This window comes from Lycorma delicatula, chromosome 10 (assembly GCF_047948215.1).
Source record: "Lycorma delicatula isolate Av1 chromosome 10, ASM4794821v1, whole genome shotgun sequence".
NCBI classification, from domain to species: domain Eukaryota; kingdom Metazoa; phylum Arthropoda; class Insecta; order Hemiptera; family Fulgoridae; genus Lycorma; species Lycorma delicatula.
The window spans coordinates 59,216,624-59,244,407 of record NC_134464.1 but is presented as its reverse complement, the minus strand read 5'-3'; the positions used below and the strand labels follow the sequence as shown (position 1 = coordinate 59,244,407).

Sequence of the window (27,784 nt, the reverse complement as noted above, 5' to 3'; positions counted from 1 at the left end):
ATATTTTTTCCTCCCTCACTTATGAAAATTATTATGCTGTGAAATATCAGAATTGTTAGAGTTTATGATACTGGAAAAATTTATTGTCTCTTTATATAGTTGTATAATCATCAATCAGGTTGAGGCATGTTGCTTAATTAAGGGAATCTTGTACAAGAAAATTACTGTTACTGTTGCTGAGATCGGTCTCCTCAAAAGTTTGAAGTCATTTTAAAAATTCATTATCTAGATTCATTTTTTTTTTTTTTTTTTTTTTTTTTTTTATTACATTTATGAATTAAATCTATTACAAGTTAAAATGTGTATATGTATAATTTTTTTTTTTTTGTTCTTCAGGCTATATTGGTAACGTGTAGTTTTAATTTAAAGAGGTGCATTAATAAAAAAGAAAATAGATCAATCTATACTGCTGTAAGTTTATGAGGAAATATATATTTTAAGTAGAAATTCATTAAGTTAAGAGATATTTTTTCTTTAAGGTTTTTAGGTTTTTTTAGTAAGAATCAAGTTTGGTTTTTTCTAAAGAATAGAAAAAGTATTGTATCTTGTTCATTTAAGTTCAGTAAATGCTAATCATGATTTATGATGCTCGGTGGAACAGAACAATAAATAGTGCATCCTTTCTGTATGTTTAACATAATTGAACACAATTTTCACATTTGACAAGATTTTGTACTTTTTCTTATTTAAACCTTTGAAAGCAGAAATAATTTATTTAGTGTTAGATTGAGCTAATACAGTAGAGCTAACTAACCGATTTTACATCATTGGTCGGAGTTCACTTGCATGAGCGCTGTGCACAAATGTTCTTACTTTTTGAGTAGCACTCGTATTTTAAACATTGGCATAAACCAAATTAATCTAAGTACTGTTTTTCTTTTGTTCAGAAAAAAATTATTTCTTAAAAAATATTTACAGTAATAAAAGTTAACACGAATTTTTATTGTGTTCTCTCTTGTTTAGTTCTTAATTAGTTCATTATTATTCTGTGGCATCACCTTTGGTAATATACAAGTTTTTTCATATTGAAATTAAACACATATGCTAAACTTAAGTTTGTTTTTGTGTTAAAGTTTTCCTGAAATGCGTTTTCACTGTGGTCTATAATTTTTCAATAAAATTAAATTTGTGAAAGTTATTGGGCACTGGAGCTCTTGAATATTGTTGTTTTTGAAGATTTTACCACTCTTGTAGATGTGTATTGTGGTGTGAAATCCTGTTGGCATATGACTTCTGTTTCTTCTAAATAAATAGGACTATTATCTTACAAATTTTTAAAAAAATTTTCTGCAATTTATATTTTCCTCCAAATTCTTATACCAGTGAGGATGATCTGTCAAGTCTGTTTTTCCAAATTCTAATACTCTGCCTAATAACTGGCGATTTCAACGCCCATCACCATTCTTGGAGCTCATTGCCAATTACTTTTAATACATGTACTTTAATCTTTCTGCAGGCATGAGTGCCCATGAACCTTCATGAGTGAAACATTCCTAAAACATTGTTTAAGCCGATACCTTAAACAAGTGCTTTTTAAAATAACAGTGATGTCTTCACGAATGCTGACTTTTCAATATAGAAAATTATAAAAAAATGGTGATTGTAGTCTGAGAAAGTAACTTTCTACTTCTCATTCAATCTTTTGTTGAGTTTGGCTCACTGGAGCCTTTTGTCTACATCTGTCTATTGTTTTCTTGGTTTACAAGCAAATCTCCTGCTGATCGCATTAGTATTACTCTGTCAAAAACCAGTCATAACAATCAGTCAAAACTGATTATTATGACAGAAACATTACAGCCTCATTTGCTGTCAAGTTCCTACTCAGGTAATAAGGTGACAGTGTAGAATTAATTTTGTTTTTTCTTTATTTGTAAGCGATTTTGAGTTAAAATGACTCCTCTAACATCCATATTTTCTTTGCTTTTTGCAAAAAAGAAACTTGTTTCCCTATTCACTAACAGTACATTCATTGGAAATTTGCCTTTTGATTAATGTGAAAGAGATATGCTTTTTTGATATTTAATGTGAAAGAGTAACTAACCTTGTACATTTTAATATGATCGCATTAGATGAAAACAACAAATTTTTGCCATACATGCACAAATTCACAGAAACTACTTAAAAATAGATAAAAAAGTACATGAATCAACTAGCTTTGATGCTTATAACATCAATAAAACAATGAAAATCATGGGAGTCTAGCCCATTAGTTTGGCAACAGAACAAAAGTAATTGAAATAGATTTTTGTATTTTGGTTTTTAAGTATCTGAACTATCTAAATGCAAATTACCATCTGTCCTTGAGTTGAATATTCAAAACAATTGATTTTATTGCTATTTATTTACTCTTTTAAAACTTCATTTTTGTTCAATTTCTGTGTTGGATTGAGTGCAGAAGTTAAATAAATGTCTATTTGAAGAATCAAAAGAACACAAAGTCTTTTACTGGAAAAGTTCATTCAGTCCTGTGGTTGTTAAATTTTGGTCTGGTAAGAGTGAAAGATTTTAATTGTAGTCGGGAAGTATTTTATCTATGTTGATAATTTTGAACAAAAATAATCCTAGCATTCTTAATCTTTATTTTGCATTATTTACTGTGATTTGTATGTTCCTTTTTTTAGTATGCTCCTTTGATTGTTAGAAGCATTTGGCGGTATGTTACTTATGAACAGCCAGGATATGTTAATGAGATGTGCCAAAAAATTATAACCATTTTTCATAAAACAACAATTGAAGAACATAAAGCTATACTATATGTGAGTAATAATAATGGATACATTAAATCAAATTATTTAATTTCTGTTGTGTTTTCTTGTTCATTGTGGTGTGTTATTGTTTTAAATCAATAATAAATTCAATTTATTAAAACTTTTTTTTTAGAAAATAGTGTGCCAACTAACATCCATGTTACTAATAAAAAAACAAGTTGTATTATTAAATATGTTTTATTATACAATTTGGTTTGTCATTACAAAAACTGAATTTTAAAAAGATTTCAATATTAAGTTTTCTCTCTGTTGGTAATGATAATTCTTTCATTGATTTTTATTTTATTTATTTATTTTTCCATCTAGTTTGTTTCAGTTTGTATTATTCAACAAAAAAATTTAATTTATTATTTAACTTCTTCATTCCTGATCTTACCTGCAGCTAACTCTTATTTTAGTTCAATTATTATGCTTATTTATTTTTAGTTGCTTGTACGAAGTAAAGGAAGTATTGTGATTGCGAAAAATTTTTATTTTCAGATTTTAACGGAAATATCCATTTTGACTATCCCTGAATCCATTTTGACTAGTTCTTAAACTACAAAACTACTTTGTTTACTTGCTTTAAAAAATTATAGTTAAAGTCTGTTATGAGAAGAGGTGCTGATAACCAAAAATTATTTTAATTAAATTCTTTTTGACACCGTTACTGTAGGACCACAGAATAGTTAAATTCTGGTTAGATTTTTTAGCTCTTCAGTACTCATTCACTCTTTCACTGTGCTGCTTCCTTCTTTCTTGTGACCATTTTAGGTTAGGAGATTCTTTCTTCTCCTTCTGGATTCCTTAATGGAAATTAGAACTGGAAGGAGTTGATTTATTTTAGTGTGATTGTGCATTTGAACTGAAGTATTAGAAAATCACTTCATAGAATGTTACTGCATATTTTGTTTTTATTTTATAGACTAAATTATGTGTTTTTAATTAAGAAAATTTCAATTTAAAACATATTCCAATAGATTTATTTAAATTAAAAAAAATATTAGATGATCAAGTCTTGTTGGCACTGTTTGATGCAAACTTACATTACATTAAAAAGAGAGTATACATTTTACTTAAGATTAGGAATTGGACTCGCTTTTTTCAATGGAAACGTACTACTTGATGATCTAGGTGCATGATATCAGTGTACTTTTGTAATCAAATGCTCTTCAGTATAGCACAATAACTGATCAACCTGTAAAAGAGTAATTATAAATCTGTACCTGCAGCCATCCAAGTATTGCATCTGCATGAACTAAGGGACTATTAAATTATTTGCTGATGTTTTGGTTGATCTTATATATCATGACAACACTGTGGTATTATTCTTGAAATTGTACACTTCCACTGTCTTGACTTTTTAGGAAATAGCAGAGAAGTACATGTATTAATTAATAGGATCATGTCGCAACATTCTTATGTAAACAATATTAAATGCTTCTGGTGGTAGCTGCAGTCTGTCCTATGACACTCGTATGTCAGAATTCATGACATTTACAGAAGTATATCTCATTAATAGCAGAAATATTTTGTGTTAATTTTAAAGAAATATTATGCTCATTCATTTTTAGTTGCTTGTACGAAGTAAAGGAAGTATTGTGATTGCGAAAAATTTTGATTTTCAGATTTTAACGGAAATATCCATTTTGACTATCCCTGAATCCATTTTGACTAGTTCTGGTGTGAGGTCTGTACGTTTGTATGTATTTATCTTGCATAACTCAAAAACAATTAGCTGCAGAATGTTAAAATTTTGGATTTAGGACTGTTGTAACATCTAGTTGTGCAGCTTCCCTTTTGATTGCAATCAACTGGACCAAAAAAGTCCAAAATCAAAAAAAAAATTGGATTTTGAACTTTTTCTTAATTGTAGTAATAAGCCTTCATGAGAGCTTTTCAACAATATATCATAACAATCAGCACATCGGTTCGAATCAGACTTCATCACCTTTTTTAAAAACTTTTTTTTAATTTAAATATATTGATTTATTAATAATTATTAACCTCTCATTGTAAACAAATTTTTGTGAAGAATAATAATTTAATTCAATAACAACAAAAAAAATATCAGAAGTTATTAAAGAAATAAAATTTTATGTACTTTTCATTTTAAAAAAAATGTGTATTTAATGGGCGTTCAAGGAAGTCATGTGGTGTCCGCATAAGATTTTTAAGCTTATATTTCAGATATTTGTTTACGTTAAAATTTGTGTTTCCTAAAGTCAACTATTTCAAAATTTACAAAATATGTACAGCATTGTATGTTACTATTTTAGGCAGCTCAGATTGTTGACTGCTGCTGTTAGTCTTCATTTAATGTAAAGGAGTTGGCTCATTGGGTTGTGGCTGTTCAGTGCTATCAGCTACATAATGCTATCACATTATATAGGTACGGAAACTTTTGAACATACAATTGTATAAGAATCTGTTTAAAATGCTTTAATATATCTGTTTTTAATGTAATCATCGACCATTTAAACAAAAGTTACTGATCATGATCCAGTCTAACTCTATATTTAGTTATGTCAAATGGTTTACAAATTGCAGATAATGTTTTTAAATAAAAAAATCAAAAAAAAATCACCCAGCATATTAATTATTCATAGACAGATTCATGAGTGTCTTGTATTTATGTCTTGTATTTTTATTACTTATAGAGATTAATGAAATGTATATTTTTATTATTTTTACATTTTATTTTTGTATTGTACTTTTTATTTTATTTCTTTATGTTACAGAAATATATCTCATTAATAGCAGAAGTATTTCGGATTAAAGAAAAAAATCCATCTACTGGTAATTATCATTTTTCACATGTTGATCTTGAAAAAGATAGTTGTATTATGTATCCATGTATTGGTGAAAGATGTGATGAGTTAGCCTTTTCAGTCGCTCAAGGATTTATAGATGGTATTTTTTAGTTTATCATTTATATTTTTTACATTACTTATTAAAACATGATGTTTACTAATGATAATTACGAATATTTATTTAAAAAATTTGTAAAGATTAGTGAGAATTCTTGCTGTTATCTTATTGTTGATGTTTATACTTTTTTCTTAAGATTTATCAATAGAGCTTTGAATGATTTTGTAAACAATTTTTTTTCTTTTCATATTTAAAATTTAATTTTTAATTGTAATGGAAAAAATTGAAAATTACTTATTTTGAATACGTTTCAAAAAATTTCACTGTTCTACGTTTAGTGAAAACTGAGAAAGAGGTGCATAATGTAGAAAATAAACTTTTTGAAATTGTTCAGTTGGGTTTATACATAAATTGTACAACAGAATCGTGTATCAAATGCTTGTTCTAAAGAATAAGAACAAATGAATTATATTGGGACTCTAACTCTTTAATTTAAAACAATTTAAATATTTAAATGAATGGAGCTCTTGTGCCCTGTAATTTCCTTACATATTGAATGAATAACACTTGAAGAATGCATAACATTACATTTCACAGAATTGAATGAATGAATTGATTGCTGAAATACATATTTGAATGACTGAGAATAGATACTAACATTACAAGTGGGTATATTCGACTAAACAATCATTATAGAACAATGTTAAGTGGAGAAAAAGAAATTACAGGGTCACAGGAGCACTTATAAAGAAGTTTATGTGATTTTATAACATAATATAGAACTGAACAGAGAAGTTTTTTTTATAGTCAATTAGCATTATTAGATGGGATTTGTAAGCCTTCCTTTCCTTTTATCGTCGAATGGCTTCAACAACATGTGGCATTTTAGAACCATATGGTAGCCCTGAAAAGGGCTGTTTGAGGTTTTTGAAATGGTAGCCCTGAGAAGGGCCATTTGTGTGTTTTGCAAGTAGCCCTGAGAAGGGTTGTTGGTTCTGGAAGCTGGTCTCTAGTAATGTAAGCTCAGCTGTAATCAGGGAGTTGCAGCTCATGTGTTGGAATTGGACTGATGTTCCCCTCAGCAGCAGTTGTGTCCCTACAAAGCGTGGCAGTGGTGGTCTCCAGAGCCCTGCAGTGTCAGGTTGGCGTCAATTATCTTCCGCTGGCTTGGTTGAGGTGGTTGTCCCTGAGTGACCCCACACTGAGCCAGTTCGTGCTGGTGGGCCCACTGGCTAGGGTGCTTGAAACCTGGCGAGCTGGGGTGGCAAGTGTCTGTGCTGAGCAGCTCTCTAGTGGTCCAACCTGACCTGCTACTCTGGTAGGGATATTGGCATTGGCTGGAAAGCCCCACATTGAGCCAGCCAGGGAACTTCTTCTTTCTTCTTCCATCTTCTCGAGGTGGTGGTCGGGACGGAATGACCTCTCGCTGTGCTGGTTTCTGTATTTTATAGGTGCCGATGAATTGTGCACAGTGGAAGCACAGCATGTATGTGGCTACACTTTGTACAGATATAATAATTTCACACACGTTTGCACACATCCTATTAGTTAAATCACATAGTACAAAATATTGAGATAAGATATATATTAGCTTAAGTTTTCATGAAAGTACTTTTGCAGGATCCTGCATTCTCTGTCATGATTTAAATAATTCTGTTTTTATTGTATAAAAATTTAAGAATAAGAATATTACAATATAGGTAATTGTGTATTAATTTACATGAGTGCTGCTGTTTGCTACAGTTTTTATAAGATCATTTTCCTCGAAAATCTGATGATTTATCAAACTGAAAATAAATCTGATGGTTTATCAAATTGAAAATTTGTTTGGTTTTATATGTGTAATGTTTTTCTAATATATTTAATTTTTTGTCATCTTTATTAATTTCTAAATTTGTGTTATATTAAAAGTAGAATATTTATTAGGTAGTCTGCCATATTAGATGACCTAATTTATTATTATTTTTGTAATTTCTGTAATGTTCAAGAAACCTAGTTTTAAAGGATGTATTTGTTTTTCCTATATAAATACCATCACAATCGTCATTTAATTTTATAAACTCCACAGAAATTGTTTATTTTATTATTTTTTTGTTTTTATTTAAAAATATTTAATATGGTTATTAGGTTTGTATGCCAGTGTAAATTTTTTTATTGTAAGTTTTAGTTATATTTTCAGTGCTGTTATTAGTATATAAATATGTTATGTACATTTTTTTACTCTTTTGTCTCCTGTTATGCACTGGCTATGAGGTAGTTATTTTGATTTTGTGTTTTGATAGTTGTTTTTTTATGAATGTTATTAATTAAATTAGTATCATATCCATTTTCAACTGCTGTATGTTTTACGGTGTTTATTTCATTATTTAACTTTCTTTGTTGTTATGTGTGCATTTAATCTTATTTGTGTCAATTTTATGAGATCATTCCACCTTCTTCTTAAACAATATTTTTATAAAGTTTGCTTAATTAAAAAAAATATTGAATTAATGGCTGGAAGTAAAAGTCATTTAGAAGTGGTGATTTTGTTAACTTTTTATTTTTCACATACTGTTTGTTATAATTTAAAAACATAGGCCAGTAAGTATCCTGCTATAGTTAATAAGGTAATTAGCTCCCACTCAATGTACCTAAATGGTCTGAAATCTACTGATATACAAAATTTTACATAAAACAACCTATTAAATAAACCAACACAGTGCGCATTAACAACAGCACCATCTGCAATACAGTTAACTGAGAAACTGTATATTAACTGTGAAAAGGTATTTTGGAACCACATGCAATTTATTTTAACAGTTATGTTTTTTATTATTTCTTTATTTAAAAAAATAAAATTTTGAATAATTTTTTTTTTGTCTTCAGTCATTTAATTGGTTTGATGCAGCTCTCCAAGATTCCCTATCTAGTGCCAGTCATTTCATTTCTGTATACCCCCTACATCCTACATCCCTAAAAATTTGTTATACATATTCCAAACATTGCCTACCTTCACAATTTTTTCCATCTACCTGACCCTCCAATATAAAAGCGACTATTCCAGGATGCCTTAATGTGTGGCCTTTAAGTCTGCCTCCCCTATAACTCCTGTCTGCCCTTTATTTGACTCTGAGTTAATTATTCTAAAATCACCTGACCAAAAGTCATTTTCCTCTTCCCACCGAACCTTGCTAGGTCCTACTACATCTACATTTAACCTATCCATTTCCCTCTTTAAATTTTCCAACCTACCAACCATTTTTAGACTTCTAACATTCTATGCTCTGATTCATAAAATGTTATTTTTTAATTTTCTGGTGATCCCTTTCTTAGTAATCCCCACCTTGGGATCTGAATGGGGGACTAGTTTATCTCTGCAATATTTTACCAAGGAAGGTGCCTCCATCTTTATTACATGAAAATGCAGAGAGCTACATTTTCTTGGGAAAAAACAGCCATAGTTTTCCATTGCTTTCAGCTGCACAGTACTCAAAAGATTGAGTGATGTTGATATGGTTGTTTAAGTTCTCCTGACGTATGCCCTTAAGAACTGCTGAAAGAGCTGCTTCCCTCATTCAGGAATCATTCCTTAGTCTGGCTCTCAACAGTTATCTCTCAGATATGGTTACACCTTATATATAAAAATAAATAAGGTATCTTATATAAAAATAAAATACCTTATAATTATAGAAATATTTGATATTATGATGTTTTTGTAATATCAAAAATTGTGTTTTTGGTTTACTTGTCTTAGGAAGTATGTGTTTTGTTAGTAATGTTTAAGAAAAAGAAGTAAGATTAGGCAGTATTTGAAAACAGAAAATATATTTTGCTACAGGTCATTATCCAATAAATGATGAAGTTATTCAGTCTGTCAGCCTTTTGGAACCACCTTGGTTGAAACTGCTCGTTTCTAACAAACTGTTGAACCATTTATTGAAGTCTGATTATAAACCGGATTTGAGTTCTGTGGTAAGTTTATGTTATTTCATTTTTGTTATTATTTTGTGTGATATTAAAGTACTTGGCAGTTAGATAATCAACATTTATATAACAATATCGATACATTTTTAATCTTATTAAGAGCTCATGGCTGTTATATGTATTTACATAGTTTCCTTTCTTTGATATGTGTAAAATTTCTGTGATTATGTTATCAACAATGAATAAAAACTACTGGATATAATATACATAGTAAACTACAAAACTACTTTGTTTACTTGCTTTAAAAAATTATAGTTAAAGTCTGTTATAAGAAGAGTTGCTGATAACCAAAAATTATTTTAATAAAATATTTTTGACACCGTTACTGTAGGACCACAGAATAGTTAACTTCTGGTTAGATTTTTTAGCTCTTCACTACTCATTCATTCTTTCACTGTGCTGCTTCCTTCTTTCTTTTGACCATTTTAGGTTAGGGGATTCTTTCTTCTCCTTCTGGATCCCTTAATGGACATTAGAACTTGAAGGAGTTTATTTATTTTAGTGTGATTGTGCATTTGAACTGAAATATTAGAAAATCACTTCATAGAATGTTACTGCATATTTTATTTTTATTTTATAGACTAAATTATGTGTTTTTAATTAAGAAAATTTCAATTTAAAACATATTCCAATAGATTTATTTAAATTAAAAAAAAATATTAGATGATCAAGTCTTGTTGGCACTGTTTGATGCAAACTTACATTAAAAAGAGAGTATACATTTTACTTAAGGTTAGGAATTGGACTCGCTTTTTTCAATGGAAACGTAATACTTAATGATCCAGGTGCATGATATCAGTGTACTTTTGTAATCAAATGCTCTTCAGTATAGCACAATAACTGATCAACCTGTAAAAGACTAATTATAAATCTGTACCTGCAGCCATCCAAGTATTGCATCTGCATGAACTAAGGGACTATTAAATTATTTGCTGATGTTTTGGTTGTTCTTAAATATCATGACAACACTGTGGTATTATTCTTGAAATTGTACACTTCCACTGTCTTGACTTTTTAGGAAATAGCAGAGAAGTACATGTATTAATAGGATCATGTCGCAACATTCTTATGTAAACAATATTAAATGCTTCTGGTGGTAGCTGCAGTCTGTCCTATGACACTCATATGTCAGAATTCATGACATTTACAGATGTATATCTCATTAATAGCAGAAATATTTTGTGTTAAAGAAAAAATCCATCTACTGGTAATTGTCTATTGATCATGAAAAAGATGTATTTATCATGTATCTGTCTACTGATGAAAGATGTGATAAGTATTTTAGTGCTCTTGTTTCATGATTTTTGGCTGAAGTTAAGGCATTCTGTTTCCTCAGCCACCCTGTTCACTTGACCTGACTTAGCAAACTTTTCTTACTTCTCATACTGTAACCTCTTTAAGGAAACACGTCTTAAGGTGATCGAAGATATTGGGGAGGCAGTTGTTCATAGTAGATAGCACTTTTTCGATTACCTACACATCAGGAGTAGCAGTAGGAATTTTCTTTGTCCAGATGAAATAAAAAAGACGGTCAACACCTTGACCATCTTTTCCATCTTAAGTTTGTTCTGAATTTACTATTTTTTGAGTTAAATCCTGATGTAGTGTACTGTAAAAATTTAATTAAATCTTGTTGAAGTTTTGTAAACAAATTGGAAAACATTTAGAATATTAATAAAGATTCTGAATGTTTTCCAGGTTTTTTCTGAAAGTTGTTTTTTTGTTTACATTAATGTTTAATTATATTTTTGTTAAAGTATTCATGTTAATATAATATTTGTGATTTTACAGAATAAGATATTAATCGAATTCAGTAAACCAACATCATCCAGATCTTGGAAACATCCTGTAAGTAATCATGCTTTTATTTGATTTATTATGATCCTTAGTAATTCCTTCTATTAAGATCCTCTTCTGCATAATTCCTTCTTTTTTTCTAATTTTTATTCAAAGCTTGACAATTATTTAATTAGTTGAGGCAAACCTTTATTTGAAATTTTGGCATTTTAAATTTCAACAACTGAATCTAAATTCAAACTTAAATAATTTTTATTTTTCTCAAAATAATTTCAATTAAACTTAATACTATGACAATATATTAGTATATTCAAAAATCTTAATACTATTTTACATAATTTGAAATTTGAACTTATATCCAAAATGATATTTATATTTTTATATTTTTTGTTGATATTACTCTTGAGATTAGTTGAATTATTAAAGTTAAAAGAACACAAAGAAAGAAATTAAGTACTTCTAAGTACCTGCAGATTAAGATTGTCATTGGATGATAGATAACTAAAGATTTGATGAATTCTAAATTGGGTGTTGGATGAGACTAGATTGTGTGAGAAAAATTCACTATCATCACTACCCATAGCCATATCTTTAACGCACTCCTAAAAGCTACTCCCTTAATATTATCAGGTATTTATTTGAGTATTGGTGAATTTTGATGTGAAATACTTTGAGAACTTTATAAAAAGATAAATGTCTCTGTGAAAGAAATCCTCTCTCTCTCTTTTTTTTCTTGTATAATATAAATATCTTATTATAACCAAAAAATTTTTGTTAAAAAATTAAACTTAAAACAAAAAAATTGCAAAAAAAATTAATAAAATAAAATTTAAAAAAACACACGCACACATTCTCTCTCTTTCTCTCTCTCTAAACAAAAACAATGAGGGATGATATATATTATGAATATATTAGCTATTCATAACGCTAAGTGCGAGCAGTTAGCAGGGGAAATTGAGCTGCAGCTCATTAAAATATTTCTTGTACCTTTTGTTTTTTTGTTAGCCTTTTTTTCATAAAGGAAAATTTTTTTGTTGGTCTATTATCTGTATCAAAAATAAAAAACTTTATTTTAATTATCCAACTTAAAAGTTGGATTAACTAAAAAAAAATTGATAATTCTTTTTTGTTCTTTGAATTTTGACTTTTGATGGAAAAGTTAGTTTTTAATTTGGTACAGTTCAAAAAGTTTAAAATAAAAAAATGAAAACGTGGAGTAGATTTTGTTTTTAGCATTACCAATTTTACCAATTTTCTGTTTTTAACAAAGTTTTGTTTATAAAGTCAAATTTCCTTAAGATCACTGTTAAAATTTTACTTTTGTAACTGTGTTACTTCTTGTATATAACATTTTTTTAACCTCATTCAGAAAAGCTGTTTAACATTTATACATGTCCATATTGAATTTTTTGTTTCCGGGAAAGGAAAGTGAAAATAGAATTTAAAGATTACCCTTCTGCATGGGTACAAATTGTTTAACATTTTGGCATGAAATATGAGCAAAAAATGTTCAGTGTTTGCGCATGAGTAGTATCGGTCAGTTTTCACTATTCATTAATTCACTATTGTTATTTAACATTAATTTGTCAAATAAATGTCTGATTGATATTAGCTTGATAGTATACTTGGCTTACAATATGATGCTTATTATTTTGTTACCACATATTTGCCTAACTTAATATTGGTGGATGGCAACGATAGCAGCTCAGATGTCAACGGGAGTACAGTATACGTACGTGCTTACACAAGTGTCACTCCCACCATGTAGATGACCGTGCAGTTTTCCCACCATAGCGGCACTGTGGCTCCACCACTCAGGCTGTAATAAAAGAGCATGTACGAGAATGAATTTTCAATTCATCGTCAACCACCACCTGGAGAAGACGAGAAGAAAAAGATGGAAGAAGACAGAAGTTTCCTGGCTGCCTCAGTGTAGTACCTCCTGGTGGATGCCAACATCCCTGCTGGAGCAGCAGGCCTGGTTGGCCCACCAAGAGAGTCGCTGGATGTGGAAGCCACTTTCCCACTCCAGCTTGCTGGCTTCAATTGCCTTGGCCGGAAGACTCAGCAGCGGATCCGGTCCAGCATGGGATCACTCAGGGAGAACCGTCTTGGCTGCATTGGCGAAAGACAACTGACACCGATCCAAAACTGCGGGGCTCTGGGGGCCACCACTGCCATGTTGTAGTGGGACCCAACTGTTGCTGAGGGGAAGCCCGGTCTAATTTTTCAATGGACGAGCCGCTACTCTCTGACTACAGCCAAGTTGATTTTGCCGGAGACCAGCTTCTGAACCCAACAGCCCTTCTCAGAGCTAATGCAAAAAACGGCCCTTTTCAGGGCCACCACAAGGTTTAAAATTACAATTTGCTGTCCAAACCATTTGGTAACAACAGCTCTTCTCAGAGCTACTATAAGGTTTTAAATTGCCATAACCTGTCAAAGCCATTCGGCAACAACAACTCTTTTCAGGGCTACCATAAGGTTATAAGGCACCACGCGCTGTTGAAGCCATTCGGTGAGAATTTGTTGGATATAGTTAATATATATATATATATATATATATAAAATTATTAATATATAAGTAGGTAATGCATTATACATGGATAATATGCTACATTTACTAAAATATGTTATCCTTCATGTGCAGGATAGTTAATACATGTAATGCTTATGATCTTTATGCTAAAAAGAAAATGTACACAGTGCATTCAAAAAGTAACTCTACAGCTGTCGTGCCCTAGTACACAATACATAACATCGACTTACCTTCATCTGGGGTTGGAAATGGTTCCTGTGAACTTCAGACATATCTGTACGTGTTTGTTCTCGAAGACTTACAAGTTGTGTATGTGAAATGTTCTTTGTGAAATCACAAATATCAGTTTGAAATAGACATTAAATTTGACGTAAAATTTTTAGGTTTGCTATTTTATGATTATCTTACATGTGTCAAACACATCAAACAATTAAAAACAAAATGTTCTAAACTTCTAGATTTGCTGTGAGTCCTTAAGAACACCAGTTGGGGAGTCGATTGATAATATTTGTTGTTTTTGTTATTCCTTATTTCATTCCTGCTTAGATTATGGTTGAGTCGTGTACTCTTCAGCATGTCATACTGCACTTAAGATGCTGGATGCTGAACCTAATGTTTTCCTTCGTCTTGCTACAGGTGCCTTTAGATTAAGCTCTATCACAAGAATACTTGTTGATTGCAGTGAGCCATCACTTTGGGATAGATGGGACAAGTAGCTTCCAGTATCTTACTCTTCCCATCTTAAAGGACAACCAAATCACCTGGTTTTTAACACAGTCCTTGTGAATCCTCATTTACAAAGGTATCAGGACCATCCACGTTACACTGCACCTGTTAGGTGTCTGTACCTAGCCTTTACTGCACCTTCTAAATTTTGACACACCTATTTTTTAAACTTATTCCTATTCATATCTGCCATGGAGAATCAACTCTATAAATTTTAATCTCGACCTTACCACATACAGCGTGTTTCAAAAAGAACCATCTGATTTGAATTGTTTATCTTTTGAAAAATATTGAATATAAAAACTTAAGATTAATTTTGTATTAAAGGTTTATTCATGAAGTTTTTTTTTACATAACATGTTACAGGTGCTCAATATGCCTTCCTTTGGATGCATGGCATATGTCCACACAGTAGTCAAATTTGTCCCATACCTTAGCAAGCATTTATCTTTTCACTGTTGCCACGGCTGCTGTTATCTGGCTCCACAGTTTGACACTATATTTGGAAGGGAGAGGAATCTTTGACAAAACCTCACAGGTAAAAATTGCACTTAGTGAGGTCTAGCAATCATGGAGGTCGGTGATGTAAACTGAATCGTTAGTTCCCATATGGCCAGTCTATCATTAAGGAATTCTATCATTCAAAAATTCTGAAATGTACAGACTCCAGTGAGGTGCTGCTCTGTCCTGCTGGAAAATGAATTTGAGAGTTTCCTTTTTCTAATGGTATTTTACTCGGATCAAAATGGATTAAAAGCTGAATAGTTGTGAACTTTTAAAATTGGATGATTGTTTTAGAAACATGCTGTACAATAAAAAATCAACAACTCCTTTTGTCTTTAGCAGATATTTTACTAATTTCTCTCCTAGACATACCGAGATGCAGTAGTATACACAAATGGATCAAAACAGAATGATACCGTTGCATGCGCATTTGTTGTTAATGACAGAACTTATATGTTTGGCCTACCTAATGTTAACAAGTGTCTTTACTTCTGAACTGTACGCTATCAATAAGGCTTTGAATATCATTAACCCAAAATACTGTCATCTTATTTGCAGCGACTCGTGTAGTGCATTTCAATCAAGCTTCAGAAGATTTGCATTCTAGGCATTCTATTGACACCAAAATTTATAATTCAGTCGCTTAGTTGAATCATAACAACATACAAGTGAGTTTCTGCTGAATCCCTAGCCATGCGGGAATTGTGAGTAATGAATATGCAGATTCTACTACTAAAGATGCATGTAGTCAACCATCCTTCAGCACTTGAATTATTACTTCCAACTTTATTAATTGTGTAAAACACACTCTTCGAGCAAAGTAGCAAGGTGACTGGACTGTTACAGTGGATAATAAACTCTTGACACATCAAAGATACTTTGTTGCCATGGGACTCAACATGCAGAAAAGTTCACAGAGAGAAAGTAATCCTCTGCCGATTGCGGTTAGGACATATGAGAGTAACTTACAGGTATCTGATGTCAGCAGAAAATGCATCACTATGCATATAATATGACTGCCGCTTGACTGTGTGCCACATCCTTGTTATGTTATGCAGCCATATGTCGCAAATTTAAATAATCAAAGAACTTATCCTAAGCAATAATAAAAATTTATTAGACTGGGTGTTGTTATTTCTAAGTTAGATCAGTAGTCTACATAAAATTTAATATTGATTTTACGTTTTTTGTAATTGTTAGGTTTTTTATGTTAGTGCTTTAATGTTTCTGTTATCTGAGAAGGGGCCCTTTACACTCCTCTTGGACTTGGTTAAATTTAATATTTTTTTGTTTGCGTTTATTTTAAATAAACATTTTATTTTAAGTTTACAACTATAATATTAGTTTTAAATGAGTTTTACATGATAGTTTAGCTGTGATATTAGTTTAAGTTTTTGTTTAATTTTTTACTTTTTAGTCTAGTTCTAATTGTTTGTTTTTTGTTATATCTTCATTCTGGGTGATGGTAATGTCATCTACCCAGAATAAACTTTCTTTTTTCGCTCCTTCCAAAACAATAAAAAGAAAAAAAGGGGGGGTTCTCTGATGAACATTACTTTTTACATAACCTCAGAAGTAAAAATATGGTGGGCTTAAGTCCAGAAAACAATGTGAAGTCCTTAGAATTGATTCATTCTCTGAAAACCTCTTTTGGTAACTTCATGGACTGCCTGGTTGTATGTGAGGTCGTGTTCTCTTCTTGAATCCAAGCATTATAATGAGCTGGTGATGTATCTTCACCTGATGCTTTTTTATTGTTTAGAGATTTTTGCTTCTGAACATAAACAAAAAGTGACTTGTTGGAAAACATAACATTTTTTCAGTCTGCTTTGTCCTACAAGAGCCTTTTTTGCACATTGGTGGTGTTAAAAGCTGCTTTTTAGATGGCCAACAAGCTTTCTGTCTAGCTGCAAGAAGTCAGCATCTAGTAGTTGTCATGTGTAAATCTGTTCCACTGGCTGATAATTCATAATTTAAGTCTGCAGCAGATAATTTTGGATCAAGTTTACTTTTTTCACTGCTAACCGATCCTGTGATGGAGAACTTTTTCTTTTATGGCCCCATTTATATTCCTTTGAGGAGAAAGGAACCCAGTTTCTTTAATTTTTTTAAAAAATAGCATTCACTGTCTCTAGACTAACACCTCACACCGGTATGCTCAGAAAGAAAAAACAATTTTTGAATGCTTTCTTGGAGTTATGCTCATTATTGTACATTTAAGACAAGGGGAAAAAGATACAAAAATATGATTTTGTAATATAAAATGAAATAAACTCTCATAAAATACTATTTATAACATAAAAATTGCTAAATAACCAAAGAACAATAACCTCACATTACACAGACAGTTAAAAGACTTGGTATGTTCAAGCAGTGTAGCCACAACATAGAAATAAATAAAAAATTCCTTGTGTTCGGATTAATTTACATGCTTCTGTCTGTGTATAGTTACTTTTTGAACACAGTATGTGAAAAAAATATTTTTTGATGAAGTGTTTGCAGCCTGCTATTCCTTAAAACCTAATATAATACACTATCATTCACAGAATTAATAGAATATTATTTGTGAGGTGGAAGATTAATATCATATAAGCTTCTATACTACAACAAATTAAAATTTTTTACAAAAATAAAATTTTTAAAGAATTTGTTAAAAAAAAATGAGTTTACTAATGTTGGGATTTGCGAAACATAATATGCATATAAACTTATCAAGCATATTATGCTTGATAAGTTTATTTTCTAAGATAACATAAAACCAATTACAGTAGCTCAACACATCAAAAAATGTTACTAACAGCAATGAATAATTATACATTACTTATTTGTTATGAAACAAACTATATATATATATCTAAAATAACAATAAATTCATAAAAAGAACATATAAAACAAACTCTTTTGCTTAGTGGATATTTGACTCGGAACTTTTTTTTTGTCTTCAGTCATTTGACTGGTTTGATGCAGCTCTCCAAGATTCCCCATCTAGTACTAGTCATTTCATTTCAGTATACCCTCTACATCCTACATCCCTAACAATTTGTTTTACATATTCCAAACGTGGCCTGCCTACACAATTTTTTCCTTCTACATGTCCTTCCAATATTATAGCGACTATTCCAGGATGCCTTAGTATGTGGCCTATAAGTCTGTCTCTTCTTTTAACTATATTTTTCCAAATGCTTCTTTCTTCATCTATTTGCCGCAATACCTCTTCATTTGTTACTTTATCCACCCATCTGATTTTTAACATTCTCCTATAGCACCACATTTCAAAAGCTTCTAATCTTTTCTTCTCAGATACTCCGATCGTCCAAGTTTCACTTCCATATAAAGCGACACTCCAAACATACACTTTTAAAAATCTTTTCCTGACATTTAAATTAATTTCTGATGTAAACAAATTATATTTCTTACTGAAGGCTCGTTTAGCTTGTGCTATTCGGCATTTTATATCGCTCCTGCTTCGTCCATCTTTAGTAATTCTATAAATAACAAAATTTTTCTACCTCCATAATCTTTTCTCCTCCTATTTTCACATTCAGTGGTCCATCTTTGTTATTCCTACTACATTTCATTACTTTTGTTTTGTTATTGTTTATTTTCATGCGATAGTTCTTGCGTACGACTTCATCTATGCCGTTCATTGTTTCTTCTAAATCCTTTTTACTCTCGGCTAGAATTACTATATCATCAGCAAATCGTAGCATCTTTATCTTTTCACCTTGTACTGTTACTCCGAATCTAAATTGTTCTTTAACATCATTAACTGCTAGTTCCATGTAAAGATTAATAAGTAACGGAGATAGGGAACATCCTTGTCGGACTCCCTTTCTTATTACGACTTCTTTCTTATGTTCTTCAATTGTTACTGTTGCTGTTTGGTTCCTGTACGTGTTAGCAATTGTTCTTCTGTCTCTGTATTTGAACCCTAATTTTTTTTAAATGCTGAACATTTTATTCCAGTCTACGTTATCGAATGCATTTTCTAGGTCTATAAACGCCAAGTATGTTGGTTTGTTTTTCTTTAATCTTCCTTCTACTATTAATCTGAGGCCTAAAATTGCTTCCCTTGTCCCTATACTTTTCCTGAAACCAAATTGGTCTTCTCCTAACACTTCTTCCACTCTCCTCTCAATTCTTCTGTATAGAATTCTAGTTAAGATTTTAGATGCATGACTAGTTAAACTACTTGTTCTGCATTCTTCACATTTATCTGCCCCTGCTTTCTTTGGTATCATGACTATAACACTTTTTTTGAAGTCTGACGGAAATTCCCCTTTTTCATAAATATTACACACCAGTTTGTATAATCTATCAATCGCTTCCTTACCTGCACTGCGCAGTAATTCTACAGGTATTCCGTCTATTCCAGAAGCCTTTCTGCCATTTAAATCTTTTAATGCTCTCTTAAATTCAGATCTCAGTATTGTTTCTCCCATCTCATCCTCCTCAACTTCCTCTTCTTCCTCTGTAACACCATTTTCTAATTCATTTCCTCCGTATAACTCTTCAATATATTCCACCCATCTATCGACTTTACCTTTCGTATTATATATTGGTGTACCATCTTTGTTTAACACATTATTAGATTTTAATTTATGTTCCCCAAAATTTTCCTTAACTTTCCTGTATGCTCCGTCTATTTTACCATTGTTCATTTCTCTTCCACTTCTGAACACTTTTCTTTAATCCACTCTTCTTTTGCCAGTTTGCACTTCCTGTTTATAGCATTTCTTAATTGCCGATAGTTCCTTTTACTTTCTTCATCACTAGCATTCTTATATTTTCTACGTTCATCCATCAGCTGCAATATATCGTCTGAAACAAGTTTTTATAATAAAGAGAACTGTTTTTCTACCAGTTAAGAGAACTGGTTTTCTACCAGTTCTCTTTATTCCGCCTAAGTTTGCTTCTGCTGATTTAAGAATTTCCTTTTTAACATTCTCCCATTCTTCTTCTACATTTTCTACCTTATCTTTTTTACTCAGACCTCTTGCGATGTCCTCCTCAAAAATCTTCTTTACAAAATCTCCTTTAAAAATCTTCTTCAAGCTTCTCTAAATTCCACCGTTCATCTGACACCTTTTCTTCAGGTTTTTAAACCCCAATCTACATTTCATTAGAACCAAATTATGGTCGCTATCAATGTCTGCTCCAGGATAAGTTTTGCTGACTTGCTGTTCTGACTTTAAACACCCACTTGAAACTCGTAAAACCCTTATTATTTATCTACTTGAACTTTGATATTTGCATATCAGAATTTCAAGAATCATTTTATTAATACATATACTAATATGGAATTTGCCAATCCGAAATTAATTCTAGATATAGTTTTGAACATAATTCATTATAACAAGTAACATTTTTAATAGTTCTTTATTAAATATTCGACAGATTAGTAATATTGTAGTGGATCCATTGAAGTATTTTTGCGGAGAGGCCTTTAATAATAGTTTCTCATATCTGTAACCAGAATAAAAAAAATTGCAAACCTCCTGAACAGTTTTCCGAACAAAGTTACTGCACTTAAACTCACACCGACAAATCCAAACACAAACTGTGTCTTCTGATGGAACCCCACCACCATTCCTGAGAATTACTTAGTCTATGAGTGCCTGTACACACACTAAGCTTTCTATGCGAAAAATTTGTTCCCATTGCGAGCATGATCTCATATTATGATAAAATTTTTATTTTTAGCAAGAATGTGTGTAAGAATTGAATTATGCTGTGATTAACCACAATCAGTCTTCTCTGAATAAATCCATTTAATCTCGCATTTTAAAATCGTCTGTCGACGTAATAGAAAATTTATAAAATAAAAAGTATGTATTACAAATAAAGTAACCAACCTAATTAAGCTCTATGAGCCTATTTTAATCAAAATTTATAATAGTTACAATCAAAATATTTTAGTAATAGTTATTAAAATAATACTGTGGTGGTTTCATCATACGATTACCTAATCTGGCCTGAAAAAAATTCCTTGTGCATGTGTCTATTAAATTAAATTTTGATGTTACTGATAGTCCAATTTATTTTAGATACCTATAATTTTTCCCTTTTCCAGCGTGTATTTTTTTTGCACCTTCCATTGATACTCTTCTAACCTTGTTTTAATCAGTCCTCACGTGATATGTTCTAACCACTTAGCTTTTCTTTTCTAAGTTGTGTTCACACTAAGCTTCTTTTCATATTCACTGTCCTTATTACTTCTTCATTTTTCAATTTGTCTATTAAATGTTTTCCAATTTCTTCCCATGCCCACATTTCAAATGACCTCCGATCTTTTTCTCTGTATCTCTCACCAGTTCTTACCCCAATCACATCCCTTTTCCCTGCTTTTTCTGAATCCTATTATGCTTTTGTTACTGTTCGCTTCAGTTTTTAGTTTGCAGATGTATCTTTGCTCAATGTAAAATTAAATAATTTTTCAGTAATCTTGACATTTTTCTGTATGCAGTATTTATATTTACCAAATCAAACTATAAGTATTTGAATGTGAAACTGTATTTCACTTTATTCCAGAATTTTCACTACTGACATTATTCACAAAACTCACATTTATCAAGAGGACACTTTCTTTATCTTTCTTTCAATTTAAACAAAAGTTTGCAGTGGATTCATTATTAAAATTAAAAATAACTAGACAATGCACAGAAATTCTAAAAAATGTTTAAATTGCATCAAAAGATGTGATTGTTATTTATCTTATGTTTGTAAACAAACATGATAACATGATATGATCATGTTATCATGACATGTTATGATCATATTATCATAACATGATCATATGATCATGTTAACATGATATGTTGTTATACAACTTTGCTTATAAAAATAAACAGTTATAAAAAAGTAAATAACAAGAAAAAATTAGAGTGAGGCATAAGATTATTGTTACTGTGAATTAGTATAGATAATTAAATAAATTATTAATTGTCAGTGGTTATGTTGTAAAGTTATTATAATTTTTACTAATTTATTATCATTCTTTTTTCATTGAGTAGGAGAGTTGTCGTCCAAATTACCTATCATCTACTTATGGTATTCATCATTGCTTGGGCTACGTAATTGTACGTAAATTTAAAAATTTTGTTTCTAAAGTATTGCACTTTTTCGTAGTTACATAAAATATATTTATAGTAATCAAATTTATTTAAAAGAATTGATAAAAAAGTATTACTTCTAATTAGACTAAATTCTTTACTTGGCTCTTAATTTGGATTGTTTAAGAATATCGTTGATTAACGTTAAATAATATTTCAATCACAATAAAATATTTATAATAATAAGAAATCAATACTTAAATTATTAAAAGAATCAGCGCCAAATTTCAACATACATCATTTTTTGGTCCTCCGACCGTAAATATATGTCATAATTAACATTTTCTAGAATTCTGCATTTTTAATCTACCAGAACTGCAGACAATTTAAAAAAAAACATCATTGAAGAATCACCAACTTTGGTCTTTCGGCATTGCAGATATAATCTGCAACCTTTCAAGAATCTGTATATACAACAAACTTCATACGACCAGGGATCGCAAAAATTATATGTACAACATTAATTGTACATATATGTCAACATTGTGATATCATTTAATTTATTGTTGCATGTAATTTACTTTGTTTTACCATTATTGTACTATTACCATTATTTAACTATTTCACATTATCAAAAATTTACATTAATTTAATACTATTTTGGAAATGGGGCAATTAATTAAACAAAGCCGTTTAGTAAAGGCCTCAATAACTAGGATTGGAACATTTCCTCATAATTATGATCCTATTCAAGATGATATTGCCACCTTACGAATTAAGTTAAGGAATTTTCTTAATTTGCAAGACAAATATAACACCAATCAATCAGAACTTGAATTGAAATATGATGATGATGTTTTAGAATCTCATCATATGCACAAGTCAAAGAAGATTTGTGCACTATAGAATCCAAATTACAAAATTTTATAGATAATAGCCAAAACAAATCTAATCAAGAAGTTAGCTCAATTGTAACAATTAAACAAACACAATTACAGCCAACTAATAAACCTGTATTTAGAGGTAATGTGTTAGAGTGGCAGCACTATTTTAATATATTTATTTATTAAGTTCTTAAAAGAGATGACTAATATTAAAAAATTACTCTACTTCTTTGAAAAATGAAACTTTAGTTATCATTAAAAATTTACCATCGACAAATGAAAATTATTCTATAGTATTAGAATTGTTAAAAAACATGATTTGACAATTATATAATTGCATGTTATAATGCTGAGCACATTATAAGATTAGATGCTATAAAAAAAGAATCTGTAAATAATTTATCCAAATTTATTAATAAAGTTTCATCTTATGTGAATTTTCTTGAAGCAGTGCAACTACCTATTAACACATATGAATTTATAACGCATATATTTATTTTTCAATGAATTCAAGTGTGATTTCTAACATCAAAATTTGACTACAGTACTTCAAAGATTTCCCACTTTAAAAGATTTTATAGAATTTCAAAATTCTAGACAACTTTTAGAAAATATTAATCCATCCACTTCAAACATGCAATTGAATACAGATAATGAAACTAAGGAACGTCATAAAAATACAACCCAATCTTTAACCAAACATTTTAATTTAAATCTTAATAAACAAGACAAAAGACATAATGTTAATAGTTATACAAAATCTAGTTTTAAACAGTGCTAATTTGTAATTTAAATCATTACATATTTCTTTGTAAGGAATTTTTAAATTGGTCCACTGATGAATGTAAAACCTTTTTGGCAAATAATAATAGATTATTATTTGCCAAAAAGCAAATTGTTTATATAATGGTCATTAAATTAATTGTTTATGTAAGGGCCATTCTATTAATCAATGTTATACAAAAGGTCTGTGTAAGATTTGTGGAAAGAAACACAATCCACTCTTTCATATGGACAAAATTAGTCATTTTAAGGTAGATACCAACAAGCCTGAAAGTATAACTTATTTTTCATTTAAAAATCAATCGGTTTAAAATATAATTGTCAACAGCTGTATGTAATACTAATGGCATATATGGTAATCGTCATTCATGTAGAATCTTTAGATTCTGGTAGCCAGGCAAATTTTTGCATGTTTAAATTTGCCTGAAAATTAGGTCTTAAACTTAATAAAAATCATCTATCCATTTCAGGCATAAATAACCTAATATCTTAATCCAAATATAATGTAACACATTACACTCTTGACATAAGAACTTTTCATTCAAAGTGAAATGTGCTGTTTTACCTGATTGCTTTCCATCAACTACATTTAACACTTCTAATCTTAATCTTCCTCATAATATATTTTTAGCAGATCCCAAATTCAAAATAGCAAATAATATTTACTTACTGATTGGAGCTTAATTGTATTTGAGTTTAATTATTCCTGGGAAATTCATTCTTAGTTTCAGATATCCTATTTTACAGGAAACTAAATTAGTGGTTACCTTCATAATAACATTAAAGGCAACAATAATGTCGCATCTTCTTATACAGAACGATCATAAAAATATATCAAACATGCTTGAACAATTTTGGAAAGTCAAACAAATTAATGCTTCGGGAAATGAAACCTCAACATGTGAAAAACATTTTCAAAATAATACTACTCAAAACAATCAGGGAAAATTTGTCGTGTTGTTACCAAGCACATATAATAACATTCAACTAGGTGATTCCTTCATCAATGCTAAAAATAGATTTTTATCTTTGGAAAGAAAGCTAAGCAACAATTCCAACTTTAAAAAGGACTATTCTCCTTTCATACAGGAGAATTTAGATTTAGGTCATATGTCACTACTGAACCCCGACAATTTGTTAATTAACAAATCAAATATATGTTATTTACCTCACCATCCAATACATAAACCATCAAGTTTAATTACTAAAATTCGGGTTGTCTTCGACGATTCAGCAAAAATCACTAACTGTGTATCCTTCAACAATACTCTTTTAGTTGGACCTGTAGTTCAACAAGATCTAATTTCCATATTGCTTAGATTCAGAATCCATAATTACATCATTACTTCTGACATAACTGAAATGTATTGTCAGATATTAATTAAATCTAGTAATTCTAATTTACAACGTATACTCTGGTCTGATTCTCCAGATCAGGAGATAAAACACTACGCATTATGTATGGTAATATATGGGATCGCTTGTGCACCATATTTGGCCACACTGTGTTTAATTCAAATTGCAAATGAAAATGAATTTCCACTTGCATGTAAGTCCACTCGAAATGATTTTTATGTTGATCTTATAACCGGTTCAGATAACTTTGATTAAGTTATTCTGTTAAAAATTAATATTTTAAAATTATTACTACAATATGGTTTTCCTTTCCATAAATGGTTTTCCAATAATAACATCATTTCTACTTCTGAACACAATACTTCCTTCAAATCAAAAACAGAACTTACGTACTTTTCCAAATTACTCACGCCATTGATTCTAAAGAACACACTAAAGAAATATTCTATCCATCATAGCAGCAAGTGTATTTGATCCTGTAGGACTCATTGGTTCTATTGTTTTCTCACATAAACATTTTATGCAATCATTGTGGCAACTTAAAATTAATTGGGATGAAACATTACATAATACGTTACTAACCCAATAATAGATATTAATCGTTCCATCAAACCCAACATTGATAGTAGAATTAATTCTATTCAAATACATGGATTTTCCGATGCCTCCATAAGGACAATGGCTTTTGTATTTACATAAGAACTGTATACACTAATAATATAATTTCCTCTAATTTACTTTGTTCAAAGTCAAAATTGGCATCCTTAAAACAAATTATACTTCCAAAACTTGAACTTTGTGATGGTTTACTGCTTAGTCATTTATTATTTAAGGTAATTAATGCCTTAAACATATAGTTTGACAAAATGCATTTATACTCAGATTCTACTATAGTACTTCATTGGACTCAATCACAATCATCTAATTTGAAAATATTCGTCAGTAATAGAATTTTTGGGATTCAACAAATTACCACAAATGCTAATTGGCATTATGTCAGATCTTCTGATAATCCAGCAGACATATTGTCTAGAGGTTGTTCACCAAGTAAATTAATTGACATGTCACTTTGGTGGCATGGTCCTCATTGGTTGATCACAAACTTCTGCCCATTGGCCGAAAGACATTAATATTACCTTTAGTAACTGTAATAGAGGTGCTGAATGTCTAATAGAAAAATAAAAACATATTGTAACATCGTTTGTATCTACTATTGTATTCGATTACACAGAACGATTTTCATCACTACATACTTTAATTCGGACTTATAGTTTTTGTTTCAGATTTATTCATAATGCCAAATCAAACACAATCAGATTGAATTTCTGGTTCTTTAATTACTCAAGAACTAAACCACACTCTTACTTTTTTATTCAACAATCGCAACACATTTATTTTAGTGACAAATTAAATAATCTTAAAAAAAATCAAATTATTCCTAAACAAAACAAACTTATATCTCTTGATCCATTTCTAGATAATTCAGGCTTACTACGTGTAGGTGACAGACTGCAACACTCTCTATTACATTAACAAGTGAAACATCCTATTGTTTTACATCGTAATGCTAATATCATGAGCTAATCATTAATGCTGAACATGTGCGACTCTTGCATGCTGATTTTCAACTTATTCATCTTCATTACAATAAAAATATTGGTTAATAAATGGCAAGAGAGTTATTTTCTCTATCATTCATAGATGTATGACATGCTTTTGATATACTGCACAAACCCAAGTACAGCAGCTTAGTCAACTGCCACTCTCCAGAGTAATTCCTTGCTGACCATTTACTACTTGTGCAGTAGACTACGGGGATCCCATTATGATTCGCCATGGCAGGCAAAGGTCTAAAACATTAAGTAAAGCATATATAACACTTTTTATTTGTTTCACTATTAAGGCTATTCATTTAGAATTAGTTTCCGATCTGAATTCACAGTCGTTCATAATATCAGCAATGCCATTTATTGGGCAAGCATTTTCCATCATGTAATCTTTGTGTTGGGGACTTAGTATTAGTTGCCTGTGAAAATTCTCCACCCTTGCATTGGAAACATGGAATTATCACCCAGGTTTATCCAGGCTCGGACAGTCTTGTATAAGTTGTTGATTTACAAACAGCTAACGGTCTATTAAGAAGACCTATTCATAAATTATGCCTGTTACCAAGCACATTTGATTAATTCAAATAATATATATTTTTTTTAATAATATTTTGATCTACTTTTACTTTTTTTGGGGGGCATTTTTTAGCCATTCTCTCATTTACCATTTCTAGAGCACAGCCAAATAATAGTGATGAGACCCAAAAACATTGCAAATGAAATTGGCCTCAAAATATTTGAAAACACTGAAATTATACCCCAAAAACTAACACGATTAAGAGAAGTAAACGTAAACAGTAATAAAATCAAAATAATAACCCAATTTAAATATCTCTGAGAAATAATAATAAATAACCTAAATGAAAAAACCTCAATCCAGTTAAGAAGAAACATAGTAGCTAAAGCTCAAAAATTAACCTGGTATATTTACAATAAAAAATGCCAATCAATAAAT

General features: G+C 30.4%; 1 protein-coding gene across 1 annotated transcript in view; it reads left to right on the top strand.

The window, feature by feature from the left end:
• LOC142331369 (uncharacterized) overlaps positions 1-27,784 on the top strand; it is an 85,076-nt gene that overhangs the window by 38,341 nt on the left and 18,951 nt on the right. Inside the window, exons 7-12 of the mRNA XM_075377220.1 lie at positions 337-411; positions 2,622-2,756; positions 5,489-5,660; positions 9,436-9,569; positions 11,373-11,429; positions 22,161-22,226. Coding sequence (XP_075233335.1) covers positions 337-411; positions 2,622-2,756; positions 5,489-5,660; positions 9,436-9,569; positions 11,373-11,429; positions 22,161-22,226 — 639 coding nt within the window. The remainder of the gene's footprint in view (positions 1-336; positions 412-2,621; positions 2,757-5,488; positions 5,661-9,435; positions 9,570-11,372; positions 11,430-22,160; positions 22,227-27,784) is intronic.